This window comes from Lynx canadensis, chromosome B1, assembly GCF_007474595.2.
Source record: "Lynx canadensis isolate LIC74 chromosome B1, mLynCan4.pri.v2, whole genome shotgun sequence".
Lineage (NCBI taxonomy): Eukaryota > Metazoa > Chordata > Mammalia > Carnivora > Felidae > Lynx > Lynx canadensis.
This window is the reverse complement of record NC_044306.2, coordinates 119,723,959-119,740,957: the sequence shown is the minus strand read 5'-3', so window position 1 is coordinate 119,740,957 and position 16,999 is coordinate 119,723,959. Positions and strand designations below refer to the sequence as shown.

General features: G+C 36.4%; 1 protein-coding gene across 1 annotated transcript in view; it reads right to left on the bottom strand.

The window, feature by feature from the left end:
• SLC9B2 (solute carrier family 9 member B2) overlaps positions 1-16,999 on the bottom strand; it is a 52,191-nt gene that overhangs the window by 16,526 nt on the left and 18,666 nt on the right. The window contains exons 4-8 of the mRNA XM_030313342.1: positions 14,404-14,574; positions 10,274-10,416; positions 9,061-9,188; positions 7,190-7,365; positions 2,927-3,033 (exon numbers count right to left, since the gene is read on the bottom strand). Coding sequence (XP_030169202.1) covers positions 2,927-3,033; positions 7,190-7,365; positions 9,061-9,188; positions 10,274-10,416; positions 14,404-14,574 — 725 coding nt within the window. The remainder of the gene's footprint in view (positions 1-2,926; positions 3,034-7,189; positions 7,366-9,060; positions 9,189-10,273; positions 10,417-14,403; positions 14,575-16,999) is intronic.

Sequence of the window (16,999 nt, the reverse complement as noted above, 5' to 3'; positions counted from 1 at the left end):
CTGTCTAGGCAAATAAATGCATGCCATGACATTTACTTTCTTTTCCTTAATAAAAGTAGAGTCAGCACATGGACAAATGCAGCTTCCTCTTCCAAGAACACTAGTTGTATTCTCCTGCAGTTATCCAAGCAGAATTTCACAGGGCTGAATGTAATAGTAGAAAAAAGTGCATGGGTTTTGGAGCCAGACAGACCAGAGTTAAAATTCTAGCTCTTTTACACTACTGGCATATGTAGTGGTCACATAACTTAGCTTCCTCAGGCTTTTTTTCTTCTCCTCCCTGAAAGCAGTTTTGTCACAGTGTTTTTGTGAAAGTTAAAGATGTGATATCTCTAGTATTTTTAGGCTCCTTAATGCCATGCTCTCATTTTTTTTTCTAAACATGATTCTCCTTCCTGTTTATTTATTCATTTGTTCAGTTTTTAGATTCCACATGTGAGTGAAATCATATGCTCTTTGTCTTTTTCAGTTTGACTTATTTACTAGCATAATACCCTCTGGATCCATCCACGTTATTGCAAATGGCAAGATCACATTCTTTTTTATGGCTGTTCAATGTTCTATTGTATATATATCACACCTTCCTTAGCATTTATCTATTGATGGACACTTAGGTTGCTTCCATATCTTGGCTATTGTAAATAATACTGCAATAAATACAGGGGTTCATAATCTTCTCAAATTAGTGTTTTCTTTGAGTAGATACCCAGTAGTAGAATTACTGAGTCATATGGTAATTCTATTTTTTATTTTTTGAGGAACCGCCACACTGATTTCCACAGTGGCTGTACCAGTTTACCTTCCCACCAACCGTGCAGTGTTCCATTTTCTCTGTATCCAATACTTGTTATTTCTTATCTTTTTGATGTTAGCCATTCTGACAGGTGTAAAGTAATAACTCATTGTGGTTTTGATTTGCATTTTCCTAATGGTTAGTGATGTTGAACATCTTTTCATGTGTCTGTTGGCCATATATTATGTCTTCTTTGGAAAAATGTCCATTCTGGTACTCTGCCCATTTTTAATCAGAATACATATATATATGTATATACATACATATATACATGTATATACGTATATATATATACATATATACATATTCTGATTAAAAATGGGCAGAGTACCAGAATATATATATATATATAGGTGTTGAGTTGTATAAGTTCTTTATATATTTTGGATACTAAGCCTTCTTGGATACATCATTTGCAAATATTTTCTCCCATTTAGTAGGTTTTAGTCTTTTAGTTTTGTTAATGGTTTCCTTTGTTGTGCAAAAGCTTTTTATTTTGATGTAGTTCCAATAGCTTATTTTTGCTTTTGTTTCCCTTGCCTTAGAAGACATATCTAGAAAAATGTTTGCCATGGCCTAAACTTCTTGATCACTTTAGAAGGCAAGTAGGTCTTTAGAAGTGCTTGACTTGGAAGCATCCAGGCTCAGGATTACTAGAGTTCACTCCCAGCTCTGCTGCTTTCTAGCTATATGAACTTGTTCAAGTTACTTCTTAAATCTCAATCTCCTCATCAGTAGAAAGGTACTGATGAATACTATTAATAGTATTCTCTTCATGGGTCTTATGTGGTTCACACTAGATTACATGAGTTTATATGATTGTACTAGATCAGTGCTTCCCAAAAGAACATCCAGTGATGATGGAAATTTCTACATCTGCACCACTGAAATGTTCTCTATCTGCTATAGCCACATGTAGCTGGTGGCTGCCATATTGAATGTAGTGGCACTTTATTGTACTTACTATATCATTTTATATACAGTAAGCAACAAAATGTAAGCCATCACTCTTTTCTTTATTTTGTTGTGTAATTAGAAAATCCTATAATTTTCTTTTATGCATTCATAAAATTTTTTACAATTTTAGTTGGAGGGTTTTGGAGCATAGTAAAAATCCAACTCATCATACTTTCTTATAATGGAAATATTAATTTTTTTAAAGTTCTACTTTAGTTAAGTTTATATTTCCATTCAAAATTCTCTGAAATTTCAAAATAATGCCAGTTCTTATAGGAAAACAAAGACTCTTATATGTTTGTCTATCCCAAGAGACTTAGGAGGGTAAAGGAAAACAAAACAAAAAAACCCTCTGTGAATATTATGAAATTATTGTGATGAGTAAAGAACTTTGATCATCTTGGTGACAAATACTAGACTATATTACAATGAGATGTTAAGGTATAGGTAGTATTATAATCTAAGATATGCTGATACTAAAAAGAGGGCCCCAAAGCCATTTTACATCTTGACTTAGCTAATATTAATAATAATAATAAAATAAAAAATAAAAACAAAAAGAAAGGATTGCTTGCATATTCTGGAAATGATGTTATTTATTTTTCAGTGAAATGTAAGTTTATAGAATATACATTAGAGTAAAAATTTTAGGATTGCATTAAAACCTTATACAGTTGACCCTTAACACAGATTTGAGCTGCATGGTCCACTTACATGCAATTTTTTTTTTTTTGATAAATACAGTACACTACTATAAATGTATTTCCTTTACGATTTTCTTAATAATATCTTCTTTTCTCTAGCTTACTTTATTATAAGAATACAGTATATGGTACATACAACATATAAAATATGTGTTAATCAACTGTTTATGTTATCAGAAAGGATTCTAGTCAACAGCAGGCTATTAGTAATTAAGTTTTTGGGGAGTCAAAAGTTATACATGGATTTCTGACTGTGCACAGGGTCAGTGCCCCTAATCCCTGCATTGTTCAGGGGTCAACTGCACATCTAACCTTGTTCATGCATCTCATGGATAGCATTGATTTGGGAATAAGCAGTTTTACAATGGGGGGCCATTTTCTAAATCGTGTTCTTCACGTTCAGGGGACTGTTCCAGAATGTTTTTCCAATGACATTTTAGAGCATGACTTTCCCATAGATTATTTCTTTTACCTGGTCACTGCTTGGAAAGTACTGAATAAAAAATCCAAGAAGAGATCCAGTTGCCATACCAATTACCACCTCTAAAATTCCTCTGAGAACATTAAAAATTGTGGAGCCTTAAAAACACATAAAAAGAAAAACTTCAGGCAGAACTCTAAATCTGTAAATACTTAGACTTTAATTATCAACATAAAAAGCATCTAATTACATAGAAGGAAAGTTATACAGGTATTTCCTGCTCTCCACTTTCTTAAATATATGTGATGTAAAATGTCTAATAAGATGGGCCTATATTATAAGAAACCTATGCATATTATTGCAGATAAATTTCAAAATTGGTATAAACTATGATTTGTGCCCTTCTTTTATGCTTACATCAATAAAAGTTTACTTAAATGGCCTAAGAAAATATGAAAGATAAAATTCATGAACAGAGCTAATTTGTTCTACTATTCTATAGGCACAGGCTGGGTGAGAAGACATATCTAGTTTTCAAATTGCCAATTAAGAACCTGATTTTTTACTAGTAATTGATTACGGTAGCTCTGATATGTAAAGAATACAGTAACTTAAAAATTTGGCAGTTAAATCAAGAATCTTTTATTTATTTTTTTTAAAATTTTTTTTTTTTTCAACGTTTATTTATTTTTGGGACAGAGAGAGAGAGACAGAGCATGAACGGGGGAGGGGCAGAGAGAGGGAGACACAGAATCGGAAACAGGCTCCAGGCTCTGAGCCATCAGCCCAGAGCCCGATGCGGGGCTCGAACTCACGGACCGCGAGATCGTGACCTGGCTGAAGTCGGACGCTTAACCGACTGCGCCACCCAGGCGCCCCAAGAATCTTTTATTTTTTTAAGTTTTTAAAATGTATTTATTTATTTTTTTTGTTTTTAGTAATCTCTATACCCAATGTGGGGCTCAAACTCATGACCCTCAAGGTCAGGAGTCACATGCCCTTCCAACTGAGCCAGCCAAGTACCTCAAGAATCTTTTCTTACTACAAGGAGTGTAGGGGACTTACTGTTTCTCAAAAGCTATTTCTAAAAGTAAATATGAAAACAAATTACTAAAAAAAAATTTTTTTTTAATGTTTATTCATTTTTTAGAGACACAGTGCAAGCAGGGGTGGGGCAGAGAGAGAGGGAGTCACAGAATCCAAAGCAGGCTCCAGGCTCTGAGCTGTCAGCACAGAGCCCTAGCAGGGCTCGAATTCACGAACCCCGAGATCATGACCTGAGCTGAAGTCGGACATTTAACTGACTGAACCACCCAGGCACCCCCAAAAACAAATTATTTTTGAAACTGCTCTTAGAAGAGCCTTTATTTGTTGGATTGCTTCTTTGAAGTATCATAATATATATATATATAAGTAGACTTCTGTTTTCTTTCATAGCAAACAGAATTTAGAATACTTTAAAAAAATCTGTTAGCACATTGTACACAAAATCATAGTAAATTGCTCAACACATGAAGTCCTTCCTTCCACACTATTCAAAGAAAATATGTACTGGGGCCCCTGGGTAGCTCAGTTGGTTAAGCGTCCAACTCTCGATTTAGGCGCAGGTCATGATCTCACAGTTCATGAGTTCGTGCCCTGCATAGGGCTCTCTGCTCTCAGCACAGAGCCCACTTTGGATCCCCTGTCCCCCTCTCTTTTTGCCCCTCCCCCACTCATGTTCTCTCTCTCTCTCTCTCTCTCTCTCTCTCAGTCCGTCTCTGTCTCAAAAATAAACACAACATTTTAAAAAATGCAACTAGTATGTAGTTTCTTATTATTGTAGTTTAGGGTAACAATATGCCACACCAAGGTATGCCACTTTGGCATAAAGATGATTTTGAGCAGAAGGCAATTGAGAAGAAACAGAATCAAGAAAAGGTATCTATCTCCTCCTATTTGCCTAAAAGGAGAGCATAAACTTTTAAGGGCATAAATTTTTCCTCTACCAGAAGGACAGAAGTTAACCACTGGGACAACTTCAGACTCTTATCATCCCAAAGACAGATTCTACTAAGAGCATCCCTAGATACCATTGGTTACCCTATTTGCCTTTCCACAATTTGCTGCCTCTAAAAGTTCTTTTCTTTTGTCTTGCATTTCACCAAAATTACTGTTTTTTGCTAAGATGTGATATATACATCACATACAGGTTTGAGTTGCATGGTTCACTTACATGCAAATTATATATATATTTATATACCAAATTCTAACCACCTCTTTGAGTTAGGCATCAGTGAGTAAGTACTCCCCTAGGTAAGCAGGGTGCACATGCTAACAACATGCACAACAGGGTGCACATGCTTTTCTCTTGTTAATTTGTCTTTTGTCATTCTGATTTACAGGGCCCAGCCAATGGACTTAAGGTGGGTAGATGGGCAACAGTTTTTCCCTCCTTACAGTTTTAATCATCTCTCTTATTAAAAGAAAAAAAAAAAAAGAATTACCTCTGTAGTAATTTTATTTAGCCAGAGCAGCTCTATGTTAGATAATGGTGTGACTGTCAGAAACATCTAGCTGTGACAGTAGCAAATGTCTCAAGTTATTACAATAAATAATTCACTATAAATGTACAAAAAGTAGCTAATTAGTTTCAGTCTCTAGTATGTAAGGAAAAAAAAAAGACTTCTTGGACCCACCTCTAAAAATTCTGATTCAGTAAGCCTGGCAGGGCTTGGGATCCATATTTTAAAGAGGCTCCTGGTAGTTCCCATCCGAAACGTCTAAGGACCACATTTAGTGGAGCAGGGCAGAGGGAACACAGCATTGTTGACTAGGAAAGTTCTTTAAACTATCCATAGCCCATACTCCCCAGATTATGAAACCCCAGTACACCCTCCCTCTTGCCCCCTCATCCCTCTTCTTCTCCTCCCGTGTGATTCTAATGCAAACTCTTGCATAAAGCCTGGTTTCTATTCCCAAAGGTTCTGATTTAATTGGTCTAAGGTAGTGCTCACTTACAAGTATTTTTAAAAATTCTCCAGGTAATTCTAGTATGCAGCTGAGGCTGAGAACCATGGTTTCAAAGGTGTATACCAGGAAGGCAGTGAGAACATAAGTTTGGATAGGTACAGTAAAATTAAAGACAAGGGTGTAGATTTGACCTAACAGGTAATAGAGAATCCTCACTGGTTCTTATACCAAAAAGTAATACTATGAGAGTCATGTTTTGACAAGGTTAATTTACCAGTGATGCACAGCAGTGTATGGAGGGTGACCGGATATAAGGAACTTGGGGCAGTGGGAAGAGTTGAGGTTCTAGGTAATCAGCCTAAATCCTAAAATGTTATCCCTAGATAACTATGGGAGTAGAGATACTGAGAACATATGACTTCCCAAGAAAATGTGTTCCACAATGATTGGAAGCTAAATTCACTCTACAATTACATTTTGTCAATCGCATGGGATCGCAAATCTTATCTCTGAATCTTGGACATGGTTTAAAAATAAACTTGTGGGGGCGCCTGGGTGGCGCAGTCGGTTAAGCGTCCGACTTCAGCCAGGTCACGATCTCGCGGTCCGTGAGTTCGAGCCCCGCGTCGGGCTCTGGGCTGATGGCTCAGAGCCTGGAGCCTGTTTCCGATGCTGTGTCTCCCTCTCTCTCTGCCCCTCCCCCGTTCATGCTCTGTCTCTCTCTGTCCCAAAAATAAATAAACGTTGAAAAAAAAAAAAAAAATTTAAAAAAAAAAAAAAATAAACTTGTGCTGTGCCAAAGGATAGTAAAAGTCTTAAATAATAGTGGGAGACAAAAAATGTTTTACACTCTTCTTTTATTACTGCTTAGCACAAAATACATCCATGTCAGACACTCAGTAAGGAAGTAAGATACCTGTGAAAAATCATTGCCATTATTACCCATAAAATGTTACAGAGAGCAGAAACTGTTCCTATTTTAGAAGAATGCTGTTCCTTTCACTTGGACTGCTCTGTGTCATTGTTGTCTTTGAAAAACCTACTCATCTCTGTGTGAAGTCTCCAAGATTGAGCTTTCTCAGAAGCCTCCATGCAAAAGCTATTCTAATCCTTTCTTAAACTTTGCTACTCTGGATCCCTGTCAATGCATTTACCAGACCATTGGAACAGTCCATGTCCAGAGGGTGAAGGGAGTAAAATAAGCTACTGGTCCCTCCTCAGGTATAGAACTAACCTGTGGAGTTGGTTTCTCCATTTTAATCTGCCGTATTCAGTTATCAAGCAAATATGCCCAGTTTGTAACATCATAATCTATGTCTCTGTAGCGCAAGGGAACAGCACATCGTGAACTGACCAGTTTACCTGTGGAAAAGGCCATGCCCAAGCATGTGTTGAAGCCAGTGATAGCCAGAATATCATCGAAGCTGCCAGCAGCCATAAGCAAGGTTGGGACGCCTTTTTCAACTCCATAGCCTCCTTCCTGCAAAAGGAGCATTGAAGGCACTACGACAGCTGGAGACACAGCACCTAAAACAAAACTAAGTAGGCAGCGCTTTAAACATTTGTGATAGCAGCTTACTCATTATTATTATTGTTGAAATTATAATAACATCTACTCTTTTAGAGGTTACACTTTAGACAACTACTGTCTTTCAAATAGCAGTGAAGCACCAAACTGGAAACACACACACACACACACACACACACACACACACACACACAAGTTCTACAGAACACTTTTTGAAAGTGTGGCTACAGACAGCCTATATTGGAACCACTTAGGTTGCCCTGAAATATATAGTTATGGGTGGCACAGAAGACCTAATGGGATTAGGTTGCAGGAATCTGCCTTAAAAAATAAATAAATAAATAAATAAATAAATAAATAAATAAATAAATAAAGCAAGCAAGCCAGGGCAACTGCATGGCTCAGTTGGTTGAGTATCTGACTTTGGCTGAGGTCATGATCTCATAGTTCGTGGGTTCGAGCCCCATATCAGGTTTGCTGCTATCAGCACAGAGCCCACTTTGGATCCTCGGTCCCCTCCCCCGTTTGCTCTCTCTCAAAAATAAATAAAACATTAAAAAAAATAAAGACGAAACATTTATGGTATGAGGTTTGAAGAACACAGCTGCAGGCTTTTTAAATTGGAACTGACTGATATTAGGCCTTCTGTTGGGACTTGGTAAGTAGAATAAGACCACAGATTAGAAGAAGCCCATAATGGCAGTGACAGTGATACTAACACTAGCAGCAGCAGTAACAGCAGAAAACATTTTACAGTGTTTATTTACTATGTGCCAAACACCATTTTAAGTGCTCTACATAAATTAACTAATTTAATCCTCACAACTCTAAAAGGTAGCTACAATAATTATCTTCATTCTGCAAATGAGGAGACTTCATTCTTGCAAACGAGATGCAGAGAGATTAAATAACTTGCGAAGTTCACATATTGGAGTCACAGAGCTGGGATTTAAATCCAGGCAGTATAGCTCTACCGTCTTAACCAGAAGTAAGGATTTCTTGCTTCTTGCCTACTAATTAGTACTAAATTCTTACTAAGCACTTTCATAATTATTTACTTCTTTTTTTAATGTTTATTTTTGAGAGACAGAGAGAGAGCATGAGTGAGTGAGGGAGGGGCAGAGAGAGAGGGAGACACAGAATCTGAAGCAGGCTCCAGGCTCTGAGCTGTCAGCAGAGAGCCCAACGTGGGGCTCGAACCCACGAACTGTGAGATCTTGACCTGAGCCGAAGTCAGACACTTAACCGATGAGCCGCCCAGGCTCCCCTTTATTTATTTACTTCTTATGGCTGTTAACCATTAGAAGAACTGGCAGTGGAAGGAAGAGACAACAGAACCACCCAATCATAACTGTCTGGTGACAAAAGAAGGAGAAAGAGTGTTAGGTGTTCATTACTGTTGATATGTTTATTACCCTTTGTACGGACTTTGAGGTGAGATATGGCATCTCTCTCACCAGCATGGAATAAGGTGTAGGTAAAACACCATTAATTCTTCAACTGTTTAAATCATAATGCCTGTAAAAGTTAGATGTATTCTATAAATAGTATATTTTGAAGTTATAATATTTAGATTACGCTGGAATATCCGTGTTGTATTTTCTGATGTCCTTAAGAAAATGCTATTATGCATTCTCTGGTATGGAATCAGAGAAAGCCCCAAACATCCCTGCATTGTTTTCATACGAAAAAGAAAAACCATTACCCCAGGATAAATCCCCATTGCCATGGTAAGCCCATTAGAAAGTGGGCCAGAAGTGCAGATGTGCATGCCTCCACAAGACAAGGACCCATGGACAGTCTTATACAAACACCCTTCAACTTCTTCAGGGCCTGAAATATGCAAACAGAAATACAAAAATAATCATTTAAAGACAGAAAGAGATTATGACATTAGACACTTTTCTTCAGTATTCAGACCATGTTTGGATTATCATGAATTTGCCAGGTAATGAGTTTTATTTAACAAACATTTCAGTGTTTGAAGTGTTTTGGAGATAGCTTATTTAGTCCTCATAGCAACACTATGATATAGGTGAAATTACTATCCCCATTATATTTAGATGTCCTCATCTAAAAAGATACAAGTTAAAGTCATTTGTCCAAGATCATGAAATTGGTAAATTGTGCAGCTAGGTTTGAACTCAAGCAGGATGTTCTGTAGTCTGTGCTCATTAATCCCCAAAGTAGCTGATTTAACCCTCTTGGTGTTAGCTTTATTTATAACTTGTGGCCCCAGAATGAGGCCAGGATGAAAACCTTCATCCCCAAGAACACTCATTCTCTCATTCAAAAATATACATTAGTAAAAGCATTAAAAAAGGCATACTTGAGACTCGTCCTATGCATCAAGCAGTTTCTTGAGCTGTACAGTTAGCCCTAAGCACTTGCATAAGGCTTTGCATGCCATAAATGTGCTATCCTCTCTCTAGCCTGTTATTTATAAGGATGACCTATATCTCTGTCAGAGAAAAGGGGAGCCTTTATTGTTAGTGCTGTCCCCAGACAGTAATTCCACCTTCCTCCAAGAACGAATATAGGGTCATCTTCTGGGAATAGTCAGTCCTCCATGAAATAAACTCCATTCTTTTCTTTAAAAAAATTTTTTTTTAACATTTATTCATTTTTGAGACACAGAGAGAGAGTGCAAGCGGGGGTGGTGTACAGAGAGGGAGACACAGAATCCGAACCAGGATCCAGGCTCTGAGCTGTCAGCACAGAGCCTGATGTGGGGCTCAAACTCACGAACTGTGAGATCAAGACCTGAGCAGACACTTAACCAACTGAGCCACCCAGGCCCCCCTCCATTCTCTTCTTTAGAGTGTCACACAAAGTGCCTAAAGCACGGTGATTCTGAATAGTAGCAGTACTGGAAGAGTTCAATTCCTAGTCAACAATTAGAAATTTATACTTCATACCTTTGAATCAAGCCCAAGGCCAGCACGAACCAATATGATAGACAGGGCTATGCTTCTCAAAGAGGAAGACCACTTATGCTTGATCTGTACATTATCACTGATGACAGGGATATTTCTGACAAGAAACCCAGCAAGAAGCATGCCTAGAATGGAGAAGTCAAACAACTCCTTAGTTGGTTTTCAAATAGAGAAGATATTTTTGGCATTTTTACTTTTTGAGTTCATGTCTCTTTAATATTCTTTTGTTTAACATTTTTGTTTAAATGGATGAAAGACCTAAATGTGAGATAGGAAACCATCAAAATCCTAGAGGAGAACACAGATAGCAACCCCTTTGACTTTGGCTGTAGCAACTTCTTACTAGACACATTGCTGGAGGCAAAGGAAACAAAAGCACAAAAGAACTAATGGGACTTCATTAAGATAAAAAGCTTCTGCACAGCAACGGAAACAATCAACAAAGCAAAAAGGCAGCCTATGGAATGGGCGAAGATATTTGCAAGTGACATATCAGATAAAGGGTTAGTATTCAAAATCTATAAAGAACTCACCAAACTCAACACCCAAAAAACAATCCAGTGAAAAAATGAGAAGACATGAATCGATACTTTTCCATCATGCAGATGGCTAACAGATGCATGAAAAGATGCTCAATCTCACTCATCATCAGGGAAATACAAACCAAACCATGATGGGATACCACCTCACACCTGTCAGAATGGTTAAAACTAACACAAGAAACAACAGATGTTGGTGAGGCTGTGGAGAAAGGAACTGTCTTATGCTGTTGGTGGGAATGCAAATTAGTGTGGCCACTCTGGGAAACACTTATGGAGGCTCCTCAAAAAGTTAAAAATAGAACTACCCTATGATGTAGCAATTGCACTGCTAGGTATTTACCCAAAGGATACAAAAATATAGATTCAAAGGGTACATGCCCTCTGATGTTTATAGCAGCATTATCAGTAATAGCAAACTACAGAAAGAGCCCAAGTGTCCACTGACTGATTAATAAATAAAGAAGATATGGTGTATATATATATATATATATATATATATATGTATATATATATATATATGAACACACACACACACACACACACACACACAATGGAATATTAGCCATCAAAAAGAATGAAGTCTTGCTATTTGCAACAATGTGGATGGATATTATATATCCATATCCATAATATTAGTATATTATATATCCATATCCATAATATTAGTATATTATATATCCATATCCATAATATTAGTATATTATGCTAAGTGTAATAAGTCAGAGAAAAGCAAATATCATATGATTTCACTCACATGTGGAATTTAGGAAACAAAACAGATGAACATATGTGAAGGGAAAAAAAGACAGGGAAGCAAACCATAAGATACTCTTTTTTTTTCTTTGAATTTTATTTTTTTTCTTTTTCTTTTTCTTTTTTTATTATTTTAAAATATTTATTTATTTATTTATTTATTTATTTATTTATTTATATCCTAGTTAGCATATAGTGCAATAATGATTTCAGGAGTAGATTCCAGTGATTCATCACCTATATACAGCACCCAGTGCTCATCCCAACAAGTGTCTTCCTTAATGCCCCTTACTCATTTAGCCTATCTACCTGCTCATAATCCATAAGATACTCTAAATGATAGAGAACAAATTGAGAGTTGATGGAGGGAGGTGGGTGGGGAGATGGGCTAGATGGGTGATGGGTATTAAGGAGGGCACTTGTTATGATGGGCACTGGGTGTTATATGCAAGATGAATCACTAAATTCTATTCCTGAAACCAATATTACATTATATGTTAACTAACTAGAATTTAAATAAAACTTTCAATAAAAAATTAAAATAATATACTATATTAGAGGAGCTAAGAAAAGCCTTTAATATGCAAATAAAAATCATTAGAATCAGTAATGGAGTATTCAGATAGAAATGTGATCAAATTATAAATATAAAATGTTTTAATACAATGCCTAATTCAGTCACTCTTTTATGTGCAAAGTAAACAGCTCCTGAAGTTATTTGCTATGTCAGATTACCTGAATTATCAACAAATACTTATGTGGATTCTATTTCACCCTCAAGCCAGGTAATTTAACAAAAAATACATAACTTGCGAGGCGCCTGGGTGGTTCAATCCATTGAGCATTCTGACTTTGGTTCAGGTCATGATCTCATGGTTCGTGAGTTTGAGCATCGCTTCTGGTTCTGTGCTGACAGCACGGAGCCTGGAGACTGCTTCAGATTCTGGGTCTCCCTCTCTCTCTGCCCCTCCCCTACCTGTGCTCTCTCTCTCAAAAAATAAACATTAAAAAAAAATAAAAAAAAAACATTAAAAAAATAAACATGAAAAAAACATTAAAAAAAATCCTTGCTTTCCAAAGGCTTGTGAGTTATGAAGAAATGGACATTGCTCTGTCAGGTCAGCTTCTGATTCTTCTTTCATTCAGCCATTTACTGTTTACCAAATGCCTTCAGTATTTTAGACAGTACAGTAGGTAGTAGAAGTATAATAATGAACAAAAACTTGGTACTACATCTCAACAAGTTTTCAGCCTCTAGGGGAGTGAGATAAACTGACAACCTCAATTTTATGGAAGCATAAAGAAGTGTTGTATGAGTGAGAGAAGAGTAGTAAGTCAGAGGGATCCAAACAAGGGGAAGAACCGGGTGGAGAGTCAAGAAGTTTCTGGATGGGTTAGCAGTTTCTTCCAAGGTATGAAGAGAAGTATGACACATTCTGGGAAGTGTCAGTAGTTGACAGTGACCGAGGGAGCTGAGGAGTTTGCGAGAGAATCCTGCCCTCGCTGATACCACATGCCCCTACAACAGGAAAGAGAGACTTCTCCACCAGACACTGGGCTTCCAGACTGTTCTTCTCTAGCAGTACCCTCTTCTCAGCATGACCTTACAAGCATTACACATTAAATGACTAAACAAACTTACTATTGTTGCAATGTTCTGTATGTAAGCTATGAGAATGGAGACTAATAACAAGCATAGCTTTTGTGACTTGCTCCAGACACCGCTAGGCCAGGAAGCATCACTGCCATTTAATCTAGAAGAAGGTCTCGTAAAGTTTTGAATTCTGCAGTTACGGTCTTTCCAGAATTTTTGAAAGTGGGAACTAGCCAACCACAGTTGTTTTTTAAAGAGTAATAAGGATAACACATGCTCATGGTGAATTAAAACATCACCAACAAGTAGGAAGTGACAAGTACATGTTCTATTCCAACTGCAAACTTTCGATCTTCATTCTCCAAAGATTTTCACTCTTAAGGGTTTTCTTTGCCTTTCCAGAAAAGTTTGTATACCTATGTAAGCATGCCTCAGTATGTGTGTTCGTGTGCCTCATTTTCTAATAGTAGAAATAGTATCTCATTGTTTGGAAGTACTGTAATTTTTTGAACCAATTAATGGACTTTAAGGAACTTTTCAGATTTTTCATTACAAATAGTGCTGAAATGAGCAGAGTTCAAAAGAAATAATAATCTAACAAGGACTCAAAAATATGTTAAGAGTTTCTTTTGGAGTTTTGGGGGGGGGCGCAAGAGGAAGCATTTTTTTGTTCTCCAAATGAATGTGACAACAACTTCGCTGGGACACTGTTTCTGGATGGTCTGGATTGATATGGCCACCTGATACTGATCTGGCAGACGACCCCTTCACTCCTTTGTCAGTGATGTGAGTGACTTACAATACATTGAGCCCTAGTTTTGTAGCATTTCTGTCTTACAGTTACTTCTACCATGGTTGATGTTAAGCTACCAACACGATGTCAATGAATGTGCAGTTGGGAAGACAGAGCCAGTGGCACACCACTATATATTGTTTCCATAATTTCAAGAGCCTAGATAAGGAGAAAATGCCGTAAGTGATTAGTTTTGAGTATCTACTGGTTTTATTTTTAATGCAAGTTATTTAATTGTAAATATATATAATTTAATTTTTAAAAATTTCTGTGTTTAACAACTGGCTTACCAAACTCAAAATTTAATAATTGGCTTTTGGCTCCAACACATCAAATACAGAAATATTTTATATTTATTTCCCAAAGCTTCCCAAACTACAGTTTTTAAAATATGATTTACTCTTGAAGTCAGAAAGTATTTAGCACTTACCTAGAAGAGGAGGCAGTGGAGGTAATGTAGGTAACTTGATGAGCCCCAAAAGTTTACCTCCAATGATGGCACAATAGAATAGGATTATAATTCCAAATAGATTTCCTCCAGGAAGACATTCGCTGGTAGTAATTGACCAAACTACAGCCCAGAGAAGAACAACCATGGTAACTGAAATAAACCAGGAAAACTAGTTTCTATCAGTAAGTTGTCATATGGTTTCAATATAATATAAAAATTTTTAAAATATCGAACATACATACAAGTATTTATAACCATGTGTAAATTTTAGAAAGCATCAGTAATATGAACAATTGGGTAATAATTACCAACCATCTTAAGAAATAGGATATTACTAGTGCCTTTGGATCCACCCATGTGCCCCTCTTAGTCCCATCTCCCATCTCCTTTCACACCGTCAGAAGGAATTACGATCTTGAATTTTTTTTTTATCATTCCTCCTTTTTCCTTTATAATTTTACCACAAATATTCACTCGTTAATAAAAAGGGAAACACTGGCTATCTTTACTCTCTTCATAGGAAGATGAGAATACCTGAATAATCACATTCTGGTATTTTAGTTCTGTCTTGAATTAAACACTATTATTGTTTCTTTTCTATAGTCAATGTTGGTTTAGAATTATCCATATACTCACCTATTTCCCGTTTTGATCATTATTCATTATGGCAACTCAAATTTTTTATCTGGGACAATTATTTTGTTGCCTAAAGTATTTCCTTTAATAGAGGTATTTCTATTAGAAGGTGAAACATGTTTCCTTGTTTGAAAACCTTGTGTTGTACTAAAGTTTACACTGAAACAACAAAGACTCATGGGAAAACAGTTGGGCAGACAACTCAAAGCTTAAATCCTGTGACCAAAGTATTGACAAAAACAGTAATGATCCTAATAAAAGTGCTAGTGCAGTTAAATCTCCAGTGGCATTTGCATTTCACAGTCTCTTTTTGGCAGACCCAAACCCTTGGAACCACATGTATTATTTCGAGATGTAGAACCTTGAAAGCATTTGCTTTAAATAGTAAGCAGTTCTGTCCAAATCTGATCCAGATTATAGCTTTCTCCATCAATCAAATATTTGTTGTTGTTGTTTTAACTGAGGGAAAGTGTTGGTAGCTACTTTGTTTGTAATGTCAGCTTCTACATCCATATATGGTTTCATTAGATAGTTTAATGGTCTAGAAAGTTTAAAAAGCCTCTGAAACCCCTAAACCAGCAACTAACTGTCTGAAAAAAAAAAAAAAAGTACTTCTATAGGGAGTTAAGCTTTTTAAAAAGTCTTCATTTTAGTAAGGCTTTATCTTTAATTGTAAGGAATCATATATCTGACCTTTTTTGTCTGTTCTTGTTTTTCAATGCGTTTTGCATTCACATGCCATTGTTTGGTGATGTAAAATATTAACATGGCAGGAGAAATTATGTACAAATGCAAATTTTCATGTTACACTAACACAATTCCTCATTTACCATCATATATGAACTAATTCATAGTTCAGAAACAGTGCACCAGAGCATGCTATATTTCTCATGAAGATCTGTTGGTAACAAATCCTTAGTTTTATTGATCTGGAATTATCTTTATTCTCATTCTTAAAAGATAGTTTTTCAGGGTATACAGTTCTAGGTTGAGAGTTACTATCTTCCAGTTTCTTTAAAATACTGTCCCTTGGTTTTCTGGCTTTTATTGCTGTTTTTAAGTGTCTTTTAGGAATTTTTTTTTTCCTTTGGCTATTTAAAAAAATTTTTTTTAATGTTTATTTATTTTTGAGACAGAGAGAGAGAGAGAGAGAGAGAGAGAGAGAGAGAGAGAGAGAGAACTAGTGGGGGAGGGGCAGAGAGAGAGGGAAATCTGAAGAGGGGAATCTGAAGCAGGCTCCAGGCTTTCAGATGTCAGCACAGAGCCCGACATGGGGCTTGAACTCACAGACCGTGAGATCATGACCTGAGCCCAAGTCGGACGCTTAGCCGACTGAGCCACCCAGATGCCCCTCCTTTGGCTATTTTTAAGATCTTTCTTTTTCTTTGGTTTTCTGCAATCTCAGTGTGATCTGTTCAGTACTTATGTTAATTTACATATGGCTTCCTTTTAGTTTGCTTAGGATTTATGTTTTCCATCCATTCTGGAACATTCTGTCTTTATTTGTTTAAATATTTCCTCTTCCCTATTCTTTTGCCTGTATTTTTCTGGAACTATGATTAAAACATTGAACAGTCACAGTCTCTTCTCCATTTGGGTAAGCCCAGTTTTCATATCGCCCATTTTTTTTTCTGTGTGTACTGCATTGTAATCTCTTCAGACCTATTTACTAGATTACCAATTTTCTTTTCACTTAATCTGCTGCCTAATCTACTGAGTTTGAAATTTCAATTACTTTATTATATCTTTCATTTCTAGAAGTTGGTGCTTATTGAAATGTGTTCATTTTTGTAAATAGTTTCTTGTTTTATACTTATATTTGTTACCTCCTCTTTAATTTCTTCATAGTTATTGAAAATATTTTATATTTTATTTTCTGATAATGCAAATTTTTGAAACGTGTTTCCTTGTGCATGTTGTGACTTTTGTTTTTGTTTTG